This window comes from Argopecten irradians, chromosome 5 (genome assembly GCF_041381155.1).
Source record: "Argopecten irradians isolate NY chromosome 5, Ai_NY, whole genome shotgun sequence".
NCBI lineage: Eukaryota > Metazoa > Mollusca > Bivalvia > Pectinida > Pectinidae > Argopecten > Argopecten irradians.
Genome location: NC_091138.1, coordinates 31,308,544 through 31,329,705, shown reverse-complemented (window position 1 = coordinate 31,329,705; position 21,162 = coordinate 31,308,544). Strand labels below are relative to the sequence as shown.

The 21,162-nt window shown below is 35.3% G+C and overlaps 1 protein-coding gene across 1 annotated transcript in view; it reads right to left on the bottom strand.

Annotated features, from left to right (window-relative positions):
- LOC138323520 (uncharacterized) overlaps window positions 1-21,162 on the bottom strand; it is a 119,753-nt gene that overhangs the window by 94,299 nt on the left and 4,292 nt on the right. The window contains 15 exon segments of the mRNA XM_069268176.1: window positions 469-662; window positions 1,566-1,757; window positions 2,916-3,170; window positions 6,391-6,633; window positions 7,848-8,039; window positions 8,219-8,410; window positions 8,738-8,911; window positions 9,385-9,567; window positions 11,153-11,350; window positions 13,422-13,550; window positions 13,937-14,119; window positions 15,865-16,047; window positions 17,266-17,451; window positions 18,150-18,353; window positions 19,683-19,836. Coding sequence (XP_069124277.1) covers window positions 469-662; window positions 1,566-1,757; window positions 2,916-3,170; window positions 6,391-6,633; window positions 7,848-8,039; window positions 8,219-8,410; window positions 8,738-8,911; window positions 9,385-9,567; window positions 11,153-11,350; window positions 13,422-13,550; window positions 13,937-14,119; window positions 15,865-16,047; window positions 17,266-17,451; window positions 18,150-18,353; window positions 19,683-19,836 — 2,862 coding nt within the window.

Here is a 21,162-nt window from a genome sequence, read left to right as displayed (position 1 = left end):
TATTTATCAATATAAGCAAGGTTCATATGCATTTGCGGAGATATATATTCACAAATTTATTGTGGTCGCAAAATTCACAAAAGTAAATCGTATATGGAAACATGTTGGTTTATAATTGATCGATAACTGATATGAAGTTCAAATAGTTCTGCAAACATGGTAACTCTCAAGTCAGCAAGAATACAGTATTATATATCAGCCTTCTTTCGCAAATACTTAATTTTGCGAATTCCATTTCAAAACAAATTTAAGTTCGCGAAGATTAACATTCGTTGAATTAAAAATTGTCCAGAAATTCCTATCAGAATCAATATGAATATGATGTAAATTATCATTCATGGAGACATAAAACTTTCGCTAATTTACTTGGATCGCAAAATTCGCAAAAGTAAATAGAATGCGAAGGAAAGATTGTTTACCTTTGAGCGACTTGGGTAGTGTAGGTGCACATGTACTAAAATAACTTACTGTATTTGTGTCTGTAACGAAAGCTTCAACGATTGGAGAGATGGTCAACGTAGTTTGGTCACAGGCGAGTTTTTGTTGAAACGCTTGAACTAATACAGAATCATTTTGAAATTGGCCTACACATTCTGAAGCAGGTCGACCACTGACATCAAATGTAGCATTAACTGTCATTGAATATAGCGAGTTTTGAGGATCTGAAAAAAAGAAAAAATTCCAAATTGCTCAGAGTTTGCCTTGATTATAGTATAATCAATACCATCTAGCAAAACATGAATAAGTATCCAGTTTTATCGCTATTCATTGATTTAGAAAACTCCTAACTATATAACTTTCAATTCTACAGCATTGCAGAGGTTAAGGAAAGAATAGAGCAACTTATATAAAGCTTGATATTTTTCACAAGGATAATATTTTTCATGATTTTGTGGCACATTCACATAACCACAAAAATCTGATATGCTAAATTTTAGAATCATATATACCCTTATAGAAACATTTTAAAACTTCATACAGGGATCAATGTTGTTAAAGAGTTCTATTTCCAATAAGAGTTTTTTTTCTTTTTTTTTTTTCTTGTATGATTCAATTTACATCCTATTGATAACCATGGTCATGTAAGGACGGCCTCCCATGTATGTGCTGAGCAGCGTGTTTGAAGTGTAGTGTGTGTTTTGGGAGACTGCGGTATGTTCGTGTTGTGTCTTCTTGCACAGTGGAACTGTTGTCCTTTTTAAGTGTGCTATATCACTGAAGCATGATGCCGAAGACACCAAGCAACACAAACCACCAGGTCACATTATACTGACAATGGGTGAACAAGTCGTCCCACTCACTGTATGCTGAGCACTAAGTAGAAGCAGAAATTTCCATGTTTTAAAGGCTTTGTGTCTCGACCAGGGGAGAGAACCCAGAGCCTACCTCACAGAGATGAGTGCTCAACAGAAGGAGAAACGTGAGGTGGAACATGTCAAGGGAAAAGTTAGGTAGGTAGAAGAGAAGATATTAGATCCTAAATTTAGTTATCTTTTACGATCATGTTATAGGGGTAGCAGGTACAATTCTAACACCCTACCTGCAGGGCAAGATGTTATACTTACCAACACATGGAAGGCGGCTAAGTGGCGGACTCCACACATTGGCTCCTGTACAGTTAAATTCTTTGTTGTCTAAACCTGTATCATAATGGACATGGCCTGGTGCACAAGGTAAACTACAAGAAAATGAATCCGCAGCACAAGATTTGCCGGAATAAGCAACCGCTTTGACAGAGTCTGTAAGGCACCCAGAGGCTACAAAGAAAAAAGAAACATTAGGTATTAGTACATCACGTGATAGAATAATGGATTCTGATTGGTTACACACATGGCTACTATTTGCAATAGTCCCCTGGAAAGTGGGCACTACTGAAATGGTATGAAATTAAACATAAATATATTGTAATGTCACCATTACATGACGTTATTATAACGTTGCGTTTCGACCAAGAGTCAAGATGGCAGACATGCTGTGATCTATGGGGAAAGAAGCAAATATTGCTTTCCTACAGCAGACAACTCACTCATTTTCTAAATTGATCTACTTGTAATCTTCATGAAACTGAATAAGAAACTGTTCAAGAAACACAGATTTTTGCAACAATTCACATTTTGTACTTTTAATTTTACAACATTGCCTGGAAATGAAGATAACGATGTGATGTGTCCCTTGACATGCTTCTGTTACGGCGTCATAAAATGGGTCTCATGCAAGGGTGATGTACTAAACCCATTATGGCCTGGTTGTAAGGGCACTATTGCCTCATAGTATTGTCAGGAATGAAATAGTGCCCAAGCTGAAGGCAGATAAATTAAGTCACCTCAGATCTGATAAAAGCTATCACAAAAATATATTACCTTAGCTCTAAAAACTTGAAAAAAAAGGGAAAGGGGGCTTATAGCAGAGGGGGGCTTATTGCAGAGAGAGGGTATATTGCAGAGAGAGGGCTTATTGCTGAGAGAGAGGCTTATTGCTAAGTGGGGTCTTATTACCAAGAGGGGGGGGGCTTATTGCAGAGGGGGGCTCATTGCCAGTAGAATACGGTAATTTATTTTGCCCCAATGCACCGAGCAGTTTCAGCCAGACACTAGAACTGTCACCAGAGTGTCACCAGAGTGTCACCACTAGTTATACCCCCCCACCCCCTTACTTGATTTTCACTATTGATTAATTCCCTGCCTATCTTTGGTATACAGCTGATGAGTGTAGGAATCTCATCACAGGGACATGTCATGAATTTCAAATAAACAATATCTATATATTTATTATAGTATCTATAATATATATATATAATATACTGTTGGTTAGAAATTCATGCCAGGTCTCTGTGAACCTCATAACCATCCACTCCACTAGCAGGGCTAGAGTGACCTCTACTACCGCCTTAATTTATCTTGTTTTGTTATACATACCTTCTGTGGCAATGATGAAGGAGCACGAGGACTGTAGAAGGTTTCTGTAGGAGCCTGTGATGGTGACTTTTTGTAGGGTACCAAGGGAGGCAAAGTTAACTGTCACCATAGGGGGGTTAGCAACATATGTAACACCAGGCATAGATGGCAATACAACTGATGAAATATCAGTCAATGGGTTGATAGAATATCCTGCTGATGTGTTGATGTAGTGATAACTTGTGTTTGGACAAGATAGAATGGGTGCAGATCCGTCTGAAAAAAAACCCAATGGAAATATTACATAATCTCTTTCTGATAAAAAAAACAAGAGACCCAAGGGCCTTAACGGTCATCTGACTTCCTTGGCAATAGTCTATAGGAAATTAATTAGATATGGTGTCATGGTAGCCATCTTGGATTTATATGGGACCAACCAGAGATGTAACAACACTTTTTCAAGATCATATTAGGATCATTCCAGGCAAGTTTCAGGCAAATCATACCATTAGTAACATCGTCAGAGAAGTTCAAAATGTGTCATCCAACGATGAAGGAGGAGTAGGATTTTAAAGCTGAAATTAAGAAAATTTGCCCTTTTGGGGCCCCACCCCTCAGCCCCTAGAGGTCGGACCAAGCTCATTTATATAAAATATGATTATCCTTCCCCAATGATGTTTCACACCAAATACGGATGAAATCAACCCAAGGATGAAGGAGGAGTAGGATTTTAAAGCTTAAAATAAGAAAATTTGCCCTTTTGGGGCCCCACCCCTCAGCCCCTAGGGGTCGGACCAAGCTCATTTATATAAAATATGATTGTCCTTCCCCAATGATGTTTCACACCAAATATGGATGAAATCAACCCAAGGATGAAGGAGGAGTAGAATTTTAAAGCTTAAAATAAGAAAATTTGCCCTTTTGGGGCCCCATCCCTCAGCCCCTAGGGGTCGGACCAAGCTCATTTATATAAAATATGATTGTCCTTCCCCAATGATGTTTCACACCAAATACGGATGAAATCAACTCAAGGATGAAGGAGGAGTAGGATTTTAAAGCTTACAATAAGAAAATTTGCCCTTTTGGGGCCCCACCCCTCAGCCCCTAGGGGTCGGACCAAGCTCATTTATATAAAATATGAATGTCCTTCCCCAATGATGTTTCACACCAAATATGGATGAAATCAACCCACGGATGAAGGAGGAGTAGGATTTTAAAGCTTAAAGTAAGAAAATTTGCCCTTTTGGGGCCCCACCCCTCAGCCCCTAGGGGTCGGACCAAGCTCATTTATATAAAATATGAATGTCCTTCCCCAATGATGTTTCACACCAAATATGAATGAAATCCGCGTAGTGGTTAAGGGGGAGTAGCGTTTTAAAGGAAAAAGTTTACGCACGACGGACGGCGGACGACGGACGAAGACGGACGAATCACGATGACTATAGGTCATCCTGACCCTTCGGGTCAGATGACCTAAAAAGAAATATTTAATAAATTCTGTCTAATAAAAAAAAAGAAAAAATACTTAACATTTTTCTTATGAAATATAGAAATACATGGTAATGTATCATGTACATTCACTTTGGTGTAGCTGTGTCAATTGTCATTGATTATGTTTCTGCTACATTAAATGTAACACTTATTTACCAAACAGTGAATGGAATTGTATAAGTTTTATAGTACATCTATCAAACAGTGAATGGAATTGTATCAGTTTAATAGTACATCTATCAAACAGTGAATGGAATTGTATCAGTTTTAAAGTACATCTACAACCAAACAGTGAAGGGAATTGTATCAGTTTTAAAGAGACAATTCACTCAGGCTAATTCTTTTACATAACCAAGAAGCAAAATATAGCATAAATTTTTCGTTCTACATTTCTTATGAAACATATAACGTAAAACATTGACAAATTCCACGACATTGTTAAGTATTTTAATTAATGTCGTTGAAATATCAAATCGTTGATCAATACGATTAAGCAGGTACAATATGGACGCTGTACCCATACCCGAGCCAAAGTCACGCACGTTAAACAAATGAATTACATAACCACTGAGAAGGTCATAAAATGATTTTTAGGCAAGACAATTCACCTAAAAAGGTAAGCACACTACTGTCAGAGCGCTTTGAGCAGTTCTAGACAAAAGTTGCATTACTCTACGAGCAACGGACAGGGTTCAGCATACAAGAAGTTTGACAACAGTGTGTAATGCCGGACAGCGAGCGAGTTTGAACATTTCACACACATGTCGCCACCATGGGCTTTTTAGGCATATCACAGTGAAACTGACTGATCTAATTTCCATTAGAACTGGGTTTTTTTTCGATATATGAACAAATTTTAATGTTCTTTTAGCCTGAATTGTCCCTTTATAGAACATCTATCAAACAGTGAATGGAATTGTATCAGTTTTATAGTATATCTATCAAACAGTGAATGGAAGTGTATCAGTTTTATAGTACATCTATCAAACAGTGAAGGGAATTGTATCAGTTTTATAGTACATTAATCAAACAGTGAAGGGAATTGTATCAGTTTTATAGTACATTTATCAAACAGTGAAGGGAATTGTATCAGTTTTATAGTACATCTATCAAACAGTGAAGGGAATTGTATCAGTTTTATAGTACATCTATCAAACAGTGAAGGGAATTGTATCAGTTTTATAGTATATCTATCAAACAGTGAAGGGAATTGTATCAGTTTTATAGTATATCTATCAAACAGTGAAGGGAATTGTATCAGTTTTATAGTACATCTATCAAACAGTGAAGGGAATTGTATCAGTTTTATAGTACATCTATCAAACAGTGAATGGAATTGTATCAGTTTTATAGTACATCTATCAAACAGTGAAGGGAATTGTATCAGTTTTATAGAACATTTACCAAACAGTGAATGGAATTGTATCAGTTTTAAAGTACATCTACCTAGCAGTGAATGGAATTGTATCAGTTTTATAGAAAATCTATCAAACAGTGAAGGGAATTGTATCAGTTTTATAGTACATCTATCAAACAGTGAAGGGAATTGTATCAGTTTTATAGTACATCTATCAAACAGTGAAGGGAATTGTATCAGCAAATGGAATGGTATTAGTTTTAATGTGTTCAACAGACTGTTATTTAAGCATTAAACAATCATCCTATGGTATCAAGATTGTCTGCAAAGCTCTGGCATCTATATAGACCATAGATGCCATACTATAGGAAGATAGTTTAATGCTTATATTTGCATTATCAATTCATTTTAGGGTCTCTACATTAACATTATCTAAGCTAGACCAAGAAAACCATTTATCAATGACAATTTAATCCACAAGATGGAACAGCCATTTTGACGGTGATCAGTTGACGTCACAACGTCAACATTAGTGACGTCATAATGGTCACATTTTGGGTGTCAGTTATACCATCATATTCTTCACTTTGCCTTGCTCAGTTTATATAGTAGAAGTGACAAGTAAATGTACATATTCTGCATTTGTACCTATGACTATGACAGGTATTTCACAGGTAGCAGTATTTCCAGCGTAGTCCTCAGCCGTGTACACTATTGTAGTGTTCTGGTTAATGATAGTCCCTGATTGTATATTGTTTGGCTGCACATCCAAAATTTTCAGATATCCTGTGTTGACATCAGTAAAAACTGGAGTAATATAGCTGACCGCTGTTGATTTCTGCACATAGATCGGTTCAGTTGGACAATTATTGATTGTAGGAGCTTGTGTATCTGTAAAATATGAACAATAAATATTTACAATTATGGAAAGCCTGTATATAAGCCTGAATGGAAAATAGGCCAGTCTTGAAAGTAAGTCTTGGATTCATTCCAAGGAAAGTACATGTATCTAAAACGTCATCCTCGGTCCCAGGTGTTATTCGCAATATCGCTTACCAACCCCTGGGACCATGGGCCGCATTTGCCTTGATTCTAATAAATCTACATAAAACTGCTCACCAACGAACAAGCATGTTCAAGTTATTATCACACTTGTGCAGGTCGGGTCAATCACTATATAAGGAAATGAACAAAAATATTAACACTATCTACTTAACTGGTATCCATAATGCATTGCGTAACTTGTCCAATTGACTAAACGAAATGTGGTCACATGGTCACCTTTACTATGTATTTACTATGCGAAACACAAGTGTTATGTGTTCAATTCTTTCTTTTCATTCCAGATAAGACTTTAATAATTAAATTAATTGATACTTCAAATAATAGATATAACTAAACATAATTATAATCAATTCACCTTTGGAAATTTGTGTATTTTGAAAATTGTTACCATCCATGCACTGTCACTGTTGATATACACAGGGTTTTGACTCTATAGATATACAGACACCTCTATATGTGTTACCAGAGTGCCCTAGACCAACCAGTATTACACATGTACCGGTAGGTACGAGACAAGGGCTGGATCAATATATCGATATACCTATACGTAATCAGTTTTCAGCAGTGTATTGAATATCGATACACAAACATGCTGTATATCGCTGTATCGTTTTGACAATTCATCCTACTGTTATAGACATAGGAAATTTCAAAATGAAAAAATTCTGAAACATCATTCAAATAACAGCATTTCAATCAAAAGGAAGTGTTTAAAGCATATGTGTCACCTAGATGGATTAGAAATGCCTTTTCATAACTAAGAATATGAATTGACAGAAATTAATTAACACAGATGATAAACCACATAAAATGTTTAGGTAGATTTTTTTCCTGGTTATAGAATGTTTTATCAAAATTGTCTTTTATTGTCACAATATTCAAAACACAATGGTCACCTGAATTGGAAAAAGAGGTCACTGTATCGTCAATACGTATCGTGTATTGTTTCAGTGTATTGTCAATACGTATCGTATCGTTTTAGACCTTCCAATACCCAGCCCTATACGAGACAAATTAGAATATGATCTGAGTTGTATTACCTTTACATGATGGTCGTACAGTGGAGTTCCAAGTCACATTTCCAAATGAATTAATCTCGCACTTGAGAACAGTGGGAGGGTAAGGAGTAAAACCGTCCCTTGTACAGGTCCAGTAAACTTCTTGTCCAACTTCATAGCTAGTAGCTATTTGAATAGCATCAGTTGGTGTCCCCGGGTCAACACATAATGATCCTAATTTAAAAGAAATATATTTTACATGTAATTAGTGGCATCAAAATTGTTAAAGAAAAGGTTTATTAAAAGATTTTTTTCAAAATGATATTTTCTTACATCATATCAATAAGAAATCATTTATTTTTAATACTGGTACAACATATATTACTGTGGTTTTCTTTTTGTAGAAAATTTACCTGTACATGTAAGGTTACCAAAGCCCCATCTTCCATTTTCCTGGCACATCACTGAAAAGTCATTTGTCGTAGACATTCCTGAAGGTGAGAAGCCTGTATCACAGCCAAAGGTAAATGTATCCTTCCAGGAATTGCCAGTAGATGCGGAATAAACAGAGCCTGGTACAACCATTGGGTCTCCACAGTTTATCTCTGAGGAAAATTAATGGACAAGTCAATGAAAAGCATTATACGTACAAATACATTATATACCACAATGCATACAAAACAAAAGGCCTTCAAAAAATATTGAATTTAACAAGCAAATCTATACACTGTGAAATAATTTAATTTTATTAAAGATGCTCCACCGCTGACAAATAGTGTATTTAAATATTTGGCACACTGATAATGATAGTGGTGGTTTTCTAATTTGCAGCTTTGCATGGTCTTCATGGTAATTATTCAAAAATATGATAAATCTTCTTTGACATATCCTTGTACAAAGGGCAAATAACTCTATATTTCACCAAGACTTACCTGGGCAGCTGAAGTTGTTTCCAACCCAGTTATACTGGTCATTTCCGACAAAATTACAATAGAGCATTCTCTCTACAACCTGGTTACCATATTCACATTCAACAGTCAATTTCTCATCAACCTGACTAGTATTTGTCATACGTCGTCCTAAGGTCGGTATGGAACAGGTTGCCACTATTAAATTAAAAAACAAAAACGCAATGAAACATTTTGATATTAGAAGTGGTGAGGGAAAACTCTATTTGCTATTATTTTCTAATATCAAATTCTTAATTATTTACATGTCGTATATATCTGGTGCCCTTTGTATTTTTTGGAGTTACTTCCCTTACTTTTGAGCGTCAATAGTAGCAATACATCAGTTTTGAGAAACCAAAATATGGCGTTCAGTTGATAAAGTATGATTAGCCCCTTGTGGTGTTACATTTTTACATGATATATTTGATGTCAAAATTACAGGAAAGATTGCACTTCAGCTGACATCATTAAAAAACAAAATTGACATAATTAATGTTTGTTTATTTTCGATCAGATAAAGTATAGAAATAGTGAAATTCTACCGTGACTGCTACATCTGAGCTCTTAAAATGCCTTAAATTACTTCAACTCGACAGTTCTATTGTAGTGTATAAACAAATGCTACTTACAGTTACAAGTTGGTGGAGACGCTGACCACTGCTGATCTGCCTGACAGGTAATGTTTTTATCTCCAGACATGACGTAGCCCAAGTTACAATCAAAGTAAACAGTATCCTCATAATAAAATGTATATTCATTTTCAGTCAGGCGCTGTCCATTACTTGGATGAGGAAGGGAGCCACAGGTTTTTCCTAAAAATAAATTATTTTAAGTTATTTCTTAAAATTTGATTCTAAACTTAATTCATTCATTCCTTTTACATAGCATGTAGAACAGCAGTATCTACAAAATAATTATACATATATATATACACTTCTTTTTAATCTATTACTAATATTTTTGCAATAAAATTAAATGGACAGGCTCATACTTACAGTTATTTGTGGGACAATCACTATTATTATAAATAAAGAAATAACTGACATTTAATACAGTCTGTGACGTTAATTTTTTTTTGCTACTAGTCATGATCAATTTACGATTTTTGACACTAATCACAGTCTTGATGCATTCGTGAACGCAAATTTTAATCTCGCAAAATGATGCATCCGGACTGAAATAATCGGACACACACTATGGCTATGCACTCAAAAATGCAATTGACCACCTGTGACTCTTATAAACAATAGAATATATTAACCAATTTTAATCGGGTGGAGAGCTAACCAATTGACACTTGACACACAGTCCGGCTGTAAAATTACTAGTCTTGGACATAGGAAAAGTCCTTAAAAATAAGTCACAGACTGTTGATATTAACAACTTCTGCTAGGACCATAAAGAGTAAAATAAAGGCCCCCTACCTTTCTGTAACAAAATCTATACCAGTAAGTTTCTTAAAAAACAATTATATAATAACATCAGAAAATTGATACAGAAGACCTTAGAAAAATCAAGAATACCCAGTGCAATCTTTGTAAACAGTGATGATTCAGTGTAGTATTATTGAGCTAATAACCTTTGCAACTCTACAAAATTATCAATCTTGATTTGCTTTCAAATTTTGAAAATCACAAGAGGCCCATGGGCCTTAACGGTCACCTGATATTTGATACAAATTAGTTATGTCATTGACCAGCCAACAGATGTCTTTTGTTCACAAATTAGGAACATAAATCTACATAGATCATACATTCTAAGTTTCATTAAGTTCGGATATTATTTACTCAGGTTATATATATATCATGTTCACAAGGTTCAGCAATAATTATTAGTGCAAAGGGCAATAACTCTTTAAATTACTGTCAAATCAAGCTGATTTTCGAACTCGTCTGAGATCTTTTAATGTAAGTCTATAAACAAAGTTTCATTAAGATCAGTTTATATTTACTCAAGTTACCGCGTTCACAAGGTCCAATAATAATTATTAGTGCAAAGAGCAATAAATATGTAAATTACTGTCAAATCAAGCTGATTTTTGGACCCGTCCGAGATCTTTAAATGTTAGTCTAAATACAAAATTTCATTAAGCTCAGTTTATATTTACTCAAGTTATCCCATTCACAAGGAAATGTTAACGCACAATACACGATGGACGACACATGACGACAGCCAAAAGACTAAACACAATAGGTCACCATGATCTATGGTCTGGTGACCTTAAAAGCCACTTTGGAAAGTAAGTGGACATTTAAAGGTCATTTATTCTGATGTCATTCATGATAAACCAATCAGTTTACTGATATGAATCTTGTAACTTGCAAAAAAAAATATTATATTCTGATTTTGTCACCGTCTCACAGACCAAAGTCTACAAAGAAACTATTGAATACTTACTGACACAAGTATGGTTGATGTAAATTACGTCTCTCTCTCGAAGACCTGTTTCACCTTCAGCAAGGCTAATGTTGTTTTGGTTAGCTTCAGTGTATAGTTCATAGCCAGTTGGACAACTACAGAAATAGGAGTTGCCTGGCGAATTCTCATTGCAAGTGTGACTACATCCACCATTGTTTACTGCACATTCATCCGTATCTGTAAATCATTTCACAAACAATTAAAGAATTCCGGTGTACAAGGAAACAGGCCTAAAGCAACTACATATAGCTATGTATAACAACCATTTGCTTGATAAGATTATTGTCTTCAAACCCCAATAAACCTTATGACTATCCTATGTAATCATTATTCTCAATATCTTTTGGAGTTGTGAAGTCATAGATAAAAAACGAAAGGACATTCTTCATAGGAACGCAACGTCTATGAAACAGAATGTCCATCTATTTTTTGTCTAGGAATTCATAACCCCAAAAATTTAATTCAGATAACTCAATCATGTACTAATAAGGCATATAAATTTCTGTGATTTTACTTACTTTTACCATAAAACAAACTGAGTTGTGGTGCATTGATATCATATCCAATAATTCAGTTTGGCCAATGACTGTGCCTGTTCTGTATTTGTGACATCATAATACTTGACTTACAATTCTTCCGGTCTATGGAAAAATAACCTCAAAGATCTAACCAATAGAAATGAGTGTAACATATGAAATTGAATTATTTCCGCTTATTTTCGCGTTGGTGTTGATATTGTTGCAGGACATTGCGAAAATTTGATACACAAAATATTGAGAAATGGTTGACTCATACATATACCCTAAAAGTCGAGTAAAAACAATTCTGCTGAAATTTCAGTTACCTCTTTTTGCTTAAAATCATGAAAAAATTTGTCCTATATAAATAACCTGCTAAGTGGTATCTTATTCATATACATGTATCACAAACACATTGACCAAGGGAGACAACTTTTAAGGTATAACCAGAGTGCCCTATATCTGGGACTCCCTTCTTATCCTCCATCCATGTCTTAAACTCAATGTTTCAATGGCACAGCCCAATTAGAGTCCAGACATGATTTCATTGAATAGTCATTGATTATATTATCTGGGTACCTGGACTGCAAACGTACATGTATATATATATATGGGTCAATGAAGTAATATCAACAGTTACTTTCCATATAACACTGGATCCTTATAGACATATGTCTGTTAGAATTACTTCTTTGCCCTACATGTATATTTATGGAGAAAAAATGTATTCATATGTAGCAGGGTAGAACTGGGTCAATCATCGGTGACCAGGTGGCTCAGTCGTTAGAGCACTTGGCTAGTGTTCTGAGGGTCCCGGTTCGAATCCTGGCGGCTACATTTTTTCCTCTCCTGTTACACATATATGAATCATCAACAAAGTACAATTTCAACAGGAATTTAAAGACAAGAAATTCACATCTTTGTAACTGTTAGATTATCAAATCAATGTTTTAACATATAACACCTTGTGTTAATACCCAGCTAGCAAAGTTACGTTGGTCCGACGTCATTTTCAGTCGCCTAGGTCGCAGTCAGATTTCTTACGTTTCGTCGACGTTGGACAAACGTCGACATTTTTCTCTTGAAGATAAAGTAAGTGCACAACGTTTAACCAACGTTGATTCCAAAACGGAGATGTCATTTATATTTACATGTACATGTAATTATGTGTTGCTTTACATTTATGTTTTCCAGTTATACCGTTATTTGGTTATGTGTCTACAATTTAATTATCATGTGGCTCTCGAAATAGCGGTAGCATACATCTGTTGTATACAGAAATGACACTTTCCTAAGTTCTAATTATTATTATTGTTCTTTAAAATAATATTTTTCGATTTACAGTGGCAGAGGCTGATGACAGAAGCATTTCTGTGGAACGAGACAGTGACTCGAAGTACAACAATGAATGATTGTGGTGATATATTAAAAGCAGTAAACTTATTTTGTTGTCTTTGTTATTATTTTCAATGGTAAATCAGGTATATACATATCTGATTTACGTTGGAAAGCCGTCGAAAGCAGTTACAAAATGACGTTGGATCAATGTCTAGCAACGTTATTAAAACGTCGGGATCTAAAGTCTGGACAACGTAAATCAGCTTGACAAAAATACGTCGGTGCAATGTCATCATCTGTCGTTGGGCCCACCTAGTGTCATGCATTGGGCCAACGTCTGTCCGATGTGTTGCTGCTAGCTGGGTAATAGTTAAATGGAACAGGTATATTACCTTGACAGAGTAAGGTTGTTTCATTCCTGAAGTATCCATTTTTACATTTGCATATGAATCCTCCGACTGTGTTGTCACAGTCCTCTGATCCAGTACAGTTGTGTGTATTTTCGGTGCACTCATTAATATCTGAAATGGAGTTTACACAATCATCCCTTTTGCACAAAACATTTTCTACTAAAACAAAATTGTGCTGAATTGCATTTTCTGAACGTCAATAGCATATGGCAGTAACAGTTACTACAAATGTACATGCACTAACGAATAGTCATTATCAATTTTATGTTTATACTCAATTTGGCTCTACTTATTTCAGCAAATTTCAATTTCGAGGGCTTGGATTTGACGTTTATGTCTACTGAGATAATTGTGCGACGTCATTTTTTGATCATGACGTCAATATTACCTGTGAGATTACAACGGTAACATGTTACGTGACATGTATCTTTATATTTATGACATGGCAGTATGGCATGACTGAACGAATCAGTTATGAGATGAATTCATTTACAAACCAATGCAATTGTCCATGTTGGAATAGGTGCCATCAGCCATACAGGTAACAGACAGTTCAGCTGTATTGGTGTTGTTCCATTTATAACCAGCATTACAGGTGAGAACTCCGACCTGATTGAAAGCGACACCTTGCTCCCTGTCCCACTCAGCATCCATAACAGGTACCAGAGGGCAGACCAGAGCTGTTAATACAAGCACAAAACATAACGTAACATCAATGTTCGAACGATCAAATATTTAAATAACTGAACAAAGACGAGACTTTCATTTGAATTTTTTTTTTTGAAATAGAATTTATCAAACTTGTGTTCATTTATTTTTTAATACAACTGACCTATTTTCCAGAATATAAACCTCATCTTTTTTACCTAGACATCAAGGGTGTGGTTTTAACATAGACAAAACCCAGATCATATGGTGGTTTGATCTTTTTTTTTTAAATCGTATTGATCGAGTCTGTAGAATTTGTGAGAAAAAAAAGCATCAGCAGTGAACTAAGACACTCTATATTGTGGAATATATCAATTCACATAGAGAAACTTTCGTGAATTTATCTTGACTGCGAAATCACAAATTTTAAACAAGTAGCTCATGGGCCTTAATGGTCACCTGAGTTTGGTCCTGCCCCTCTGGTCCCCCAGGGGGCTGGTCCCCCAAGGGGTCATTTTTTAAGTTTGAGCCTATTTGACCCTTTTTAGCCCCGTCCCTCTGCCCCCAGGGGGTCGGCAAGGACCATTATGGATATGATATTAAAATGCTATCTCAGGCTAATAATTCTTACCAAGTTTGACTCATTTCCAATGAAAATTGAGCAAAAAATGCTCGTTAATGTGTTTTTCCTATATAAACTATAGTAAACTTGACCCCCTCCCCAAGGGGAAACGTGAGACCCCAGGGTCATGTAATTTACAAATTTTATAAAACACACTTTAAGACCTCTTCATCTATATATTGTATTTGATTCTACCATTTCCAGAATTGTAGAAGAATATTTTTTAAGTTTTAGCCTATTTGACCTTTTTTGGCCCCACCCCTCTGACCCCAGGGGGTCGGCCTGGCCCAATATGGATTTGATGTTAAAATGCTATCTCAGGCTAATAATTCTAACTGAGTTTGACTCGTTTCGAATGAAAATTGAGCAAAAAATGCTCATAAATGTGTTTTCCCTATATAAACTATAATAAATTTGACCCCCTCCCCAAGGGGAAACGTGAGACACCAGGGTCATATAATTCACAATATTTGTAAAGGACCTTAAGACCTTTCTATCTATGAAAAGTATTTGATTCTACGTACCATTTCCAGAATTTCAGAAGAAGATTTTTGAAGTTTTAGCCTATTTGACCCCTTTTGACCCAGCCCCTATGGCCCCTGGGGGGTCAGTCATAGAAAATTTGTTAATAGGATTAAATGACCATCTCAAACTGATAATTCTGACAAAATTTGACTCATTTCCTATTACAATTGACCAAATAATGCTTAAAAATGTGTTTTCCCAATATAAACTATAGTAAACTTAACCTCCTCCCCAGGAGGAAACTAGAGACCACCAGGGTCATATAATTCACAATTTTTGTAAAGGACCTTAAGACCTTTCTATCTATGAAGAGTATTTGATTCTACCACATCTGTGAGTAGAGAAGAAGATTTTTTAAATTTTACTTAATTTTACCCTTTTGGCCCCTCCCACAGCCCCCTGGGGGGTAGGGACCATATAATTGACAATTTTGATTGGCCTAATGCCTTAGAAGATTTGTGCAAAGTTTAATTGAAATTGCTTCAGCAGTTTTGGAGAAGAAGTCGAAAATGTAAATTGTTTACGGACATAAAATGGGCGATGGACGACGCACGACAACAGACAAAAGGCGATTAGAATAGGTCACTTGAGACTTCGTCTCAGGTGACCTAAAAAGTACAGAATACTAACCTTGACAAACAGGTGCAGCATGAGACCAAGTTCCATTTGTCTGACAGTATGTGAAAGTATTTCCGACAGTCTCGAACCCTTCATTACAGTAAAACTGTAAGACATCACCATACTGGGTTACAGTAGCAGTGAGATTTCTGGTGTTACCATTCGAGAGAAACGGCCGATTGTTACAGCTCGTACCTGTGAATCAGATTCCAATTTTACAAAATTGTCGTTTTAGAGGAGATATTGATCATCATCTGATCCGTAAAGTCTGGCTACATTATCATTTTATAGAACTTTGAGACCTAAAAACGTGGCTATATACAATTTTAATGAAGAATAAATTAAAGCCACAAGTCTAGCCATTTATAGACTCCAATACTTTATTGAAGACCTCTATTACAATGTTTATATATGAGTCATACATTTAGTTTTATCATCATTATATAAGACATTCCTTTATTAAAGTGATATGTGCCGTACCAGGGCGAAAATTTGTTATTTTTTCTTTAGTAATCTTTAAAACCATAAGATTTAATTAATAAAGCTGTGAAAATCATTAAAATGGACAGACAAACCATATATGACACTTTATAAACGTTATAAGTTAGAACACATACGTTATGCAATGTAAAATTATTGTTTGTTATGCCTTATGTATGTTCAGATGGATATAGATACCTTCAGAAATCATTGTACAATTACTATTAATTAATACTGTAAAAATGTGAAATGAATTTGTAGACAACAATTTGGCTTCATGGTCTGATCATATGTACTCATTTCACTGCACTGCATGCAGATATTGATATAATGATTTTTGGCAGTACTGCCAAAAATCAGTATTGCCAAAAATCATTTTCAGTTCTTATTTGTACTAACAAAATTTAAACCTATGCATTGAAAGTATTGTAATTCTCAAAATCTTGGTAACTTTTGGTGGTGAATGACATATTAAAAGCTCTTCTTGATTCACGAGTATGAAAAATACAGCACATATAAATATAAGGTTAAAGTCACCTGGCTATGATGTTAAAGAGTAAAATTCCTTATTGAGGTCAAAAGTTTGCCTATACTGTCACAAATTAAATGAGACCATTTCAATAGATTATGGCTGCTGATTTTAACGAAGAATTAATTTAATATTGGAACTATGAAAATTCACAAGGCATTTAGTTTGAAACTTCCAACAACTTTACCATGATAATTAATGGTGCTACACTGCTGACGAATGGTTATTTTTATGTATTAAACCCAAGAACAGACAAATGAGTATTTTTCTTCAGTAACAAAAGGAACTCTTGCCCTTTTTATAGTGCCATCTCACTGAAATGGCATGGAAGACATCGAACAGCACACCCCACACAGTCACATTTTACTGACAGGATGATCCACGTGAAGTGCGTACATACTCACTTGCACATAACGGTGGATCTTCCCACGTCCCATCATCTTGACATTTAATTGGGGCCGGATTACTTATAACAAAGCCATCTTCACAGATATATGTCACATTAGCACCAACTTTTACTCCTCCGCTGCCATCAGACGCTTCACTTATCCAACCATTGGATACTTTGGGCGGGATAGGACAGTATGTTACTGGAACGGGGAAAAAATCACAAAAGCCATTGTTTATCACTCAAAATCATGAGAAGGTAAAAAACATCTTTTCTAACATTTTTTATGGAAAATGCAGAAATATTGTGGTCACGCTTGTATGTAAAGATCACAAAAAGCAAGACCCAAGGGATGTTACACTCTTAACACACAGGCACTTTAATTACAGTGTAGCAATGGCCCAATGGTCCCAAATTGTTCACCTATACTTACATCTAGTAGCTTCAGTTCATGCTACAGGCCCTTCGTGCAGGTGAGCTAACTAAAAATCTCATCAATGAGCCCCTATTACTCTGCTAAGATAATGACATTCATTGGCTCAATGCCTATAAATAGATGATAGAATGGGAGAATACTTTGGAAAAAAGAGCCTCACTCCTTCCACTATCACACAGTGGTAACAAAGTCCTTTAAATGAGTTCATCTTCCCTAAATAATCCCCCTTCCAACTTCCCTTATTTTTCAAACATCTAGTATGCTTGATTGATATGGTTAATGAGGTATTTCCTCTTTGCATATTACAGAGTTAGCTCCCTAGCTTGCAGGTAGGTACCCATTGTGATGTCATTATTATGTGAGCGTATGATACTATGCTCACAAACATAACCAATACCTACCCACAAGGACAGATTACTCTGTAATATGCAAATACAGAATTTAGCACAGCTGACCATGCTTACCTTGGCATTTCGGAATACGAGGAAGAGACCAAAGCCCTCCTGCATTACAAGTAAATTGAACAGAGGGTCCGTTTATGTAATCCTCTTGCATGTAGGAATAGCCCTGTACACAGGTGACAGTCACCACACTATCAAATGCTGTTGGATATGCGGAATCCGAATAGGCAATGTCTGTTCCAGTGGATTGTGTCAAAGGCTCACAATCTACAAAAAACATAATACAAGACTAATGTACAAAACATCAAGACTGCTCAGATATACATTATAATAGAGGGACAATTCAGGGAAGTAAATTTTGCCATGTGACCATGAAGCAAAATGTTTCATAACTATAAAATATTGTTATACAACCCGTATGAAAAAAAAATAAACAAAAATATTGACAACGGCTAATTATTATTGTAAATGATTTTCATCGATATTGTTGGAAAATCCAACCATAGCTATACCATCAAGCAGGTAGAATGTGTATACTACACACATATCCGTGTTGAATTCCAGTAAGGTATACTTTAGCCAAAAAATAGCCACCAGGGAACCTCTTTACTATTATTGAGAAATTATATAAGTTATTTTCAGATAGAATCATGCATCTGAATAAGTATAAGTATGCTAATGTAAGAGCAATTTGAGTACTTCTACACATAGGAGCTTTACTCAACTGTTGCAGGTTTATTTTAAGCCTATAAGAACTAGAACATGCACTGGTGGATCAGATAGAGCTCCAATGAATGTGCCTTACAATTGTAATAATATAGCATTTGAAATGAAGTCTTTGATCCGCAATCAGCTGACTTGTGATATTTATTTATACGCAACAGGTAACTTGACCGTCACTTTTTAGTCTATACTCAGAAAATATGCAAAATTTGACTGACATTTGAAACTACAAATCCCAGATAACAATTTGACATTAACCTTTTAACCCTTGACCTTAACCACTCTCAGTCAACTCATTGTTTAGTTGTGAACAACATTGAATAATTTACTTCAAAAAGTTATCACAAAATGTTAAAGTAAGCTATAAAATTTGCATTTTGTCTCGTTGCTAAAATCCAATATGGCTGCTGAGCAGCTATTTTGAATCTGGTTAAAATAAAAAAGAAACCATGCTACCATATTTGAGGGCAATATATTGTTTCCTCCCACCATAATTGTACCAAAAAAAATATGAAAAGACGGATAGAAGGACAGACAGATATACAGGAGGACAGATGGACCACAGATGAAAGGTAATTAAATGAAATAGCCTACTATCTGATGATGGTGGGCTTTAAAAGTCTCACAAAAGTATTCTGTCTTTGCATATTACAGAGTTCGCTCCCTTGCGAGTAGGTATCCATTGTGATGTCATTATTTTCTGAGCACAATTCATATTGTTTTCTCCGAAAATGACGACGTTCTGCTCACAAACAAATGACGTCACAATCAATACCTACCCGCAAGTGTAGACAAGTGTAATATGCAAAAACGAAATATCCCTGTCAACTAAGACTTGATTACACTTGTAACTTTATCCAGATATGTACCTACCAACAGAATAATCAAATTTAAACTCCTCTCCTGACCTCACTTTGTCGGACTCAAACACAACCCTCAGGTAATCTGATTGGTGGATTATTGGATTCAGGTAATCTCCAGTGTAACCATTTCCAGTGTGAAGAGGAGAGTTAGTCCTGTTGTAAATCTGAAATTGAGTCACATCGAAAATTGTCAAAGTAATTCATAAAATTTTATGCAATGAATCAACCCCATTAACTAATTCACCCCTGAAACCCAAAAATGGACTATTCTAGCCTCTGATCTAGAAGAATCCAAGTGCTTCTTTGGGCTAAATGGGTCATTTTAGTGGATTATTCCTCCTTATACCCTCCCCACTTTTTATAGCCTAAAATTTACTTACCTTGAATTCTATTTTTTTTTATTAAGAAAATAAGTCCATCACATTGTTTCTTTGTTCTATTTTGTGCAAAGATTAATTTATGGCTTTCTTTTGCAATATTTTGTAAAATGTCTAAAGTCAAGTAATCCCATTAACCTTTGATGTAAACAGTTATTACATTTTTTTTTTTTCTTTTAAAAACCACCAATTAAACACCAATTTTATAAAAATTACGGATTATTTCCATCATTTTAACAGGATGTTCTACCTAGCACTGATTCCAAAATCAAGTTTCTTCCAAGGCCCATATCGAAGTTTGTCAATGAATACCGTAAATTGGGATATTTTGGGGTCAGGAAATTTTGGCACTTTTGAATCAAAATAGGGTATTTAAACTTTGGTACGTTTTAATTCAGCGTTTCACCATGTTGTGATAATTTTTTCCCCAACGATGAAAAATTGATACGATTAGTTTTTAAGCCATATCGATACAAAGACAACATCCCGAAAAATTTTTCTTAAATAGAAGTGATTAATAGTCCATATCAAATGTTATACATATTTTGTAATGTGATTGAGTTATGTATTCGAAAGTACATGTTAAAATACCTAATAAATGGCATGTACCAATAGATATATTGATCCTAATTATATACCTCGCTTTCATTTAGAATACTCTGATTGGATTTAACTTGATCACATGATATTGAATAAGTTGGATATTTCCCCTGAATTGGAAGGCGAGGGGAAAAAAAAACCTGGAAATAACCCCCGAGAGAAATAACCCCAGGGAAATAAACCCTTGGAAGCTCCGCACGTGACTGGAAGTTGACATCATCTCTTGCTTACTTTTTGCAGCCAGATGAATTTAACAACATTGTTGTTGGGAAATATCTTCATGACTTCTTTAACCAGAGATTTTTTTCTTTTCATTTTGTTCTGTAAAATGAAATCATTATGTCCCTATGTGTCGGGCTTCACCCTCAAGAAAATGACTCTTTCCAGGGAGACAATTCTAGATGTATTCTTCCACAGAGGACCATAATTGTAAATTATATACAAAAAAAAAAAAAAAATACGTAGCCAAAATTTGGTGTGTTAAATTTTGGTGATTTCAGACCGCACGCCAAA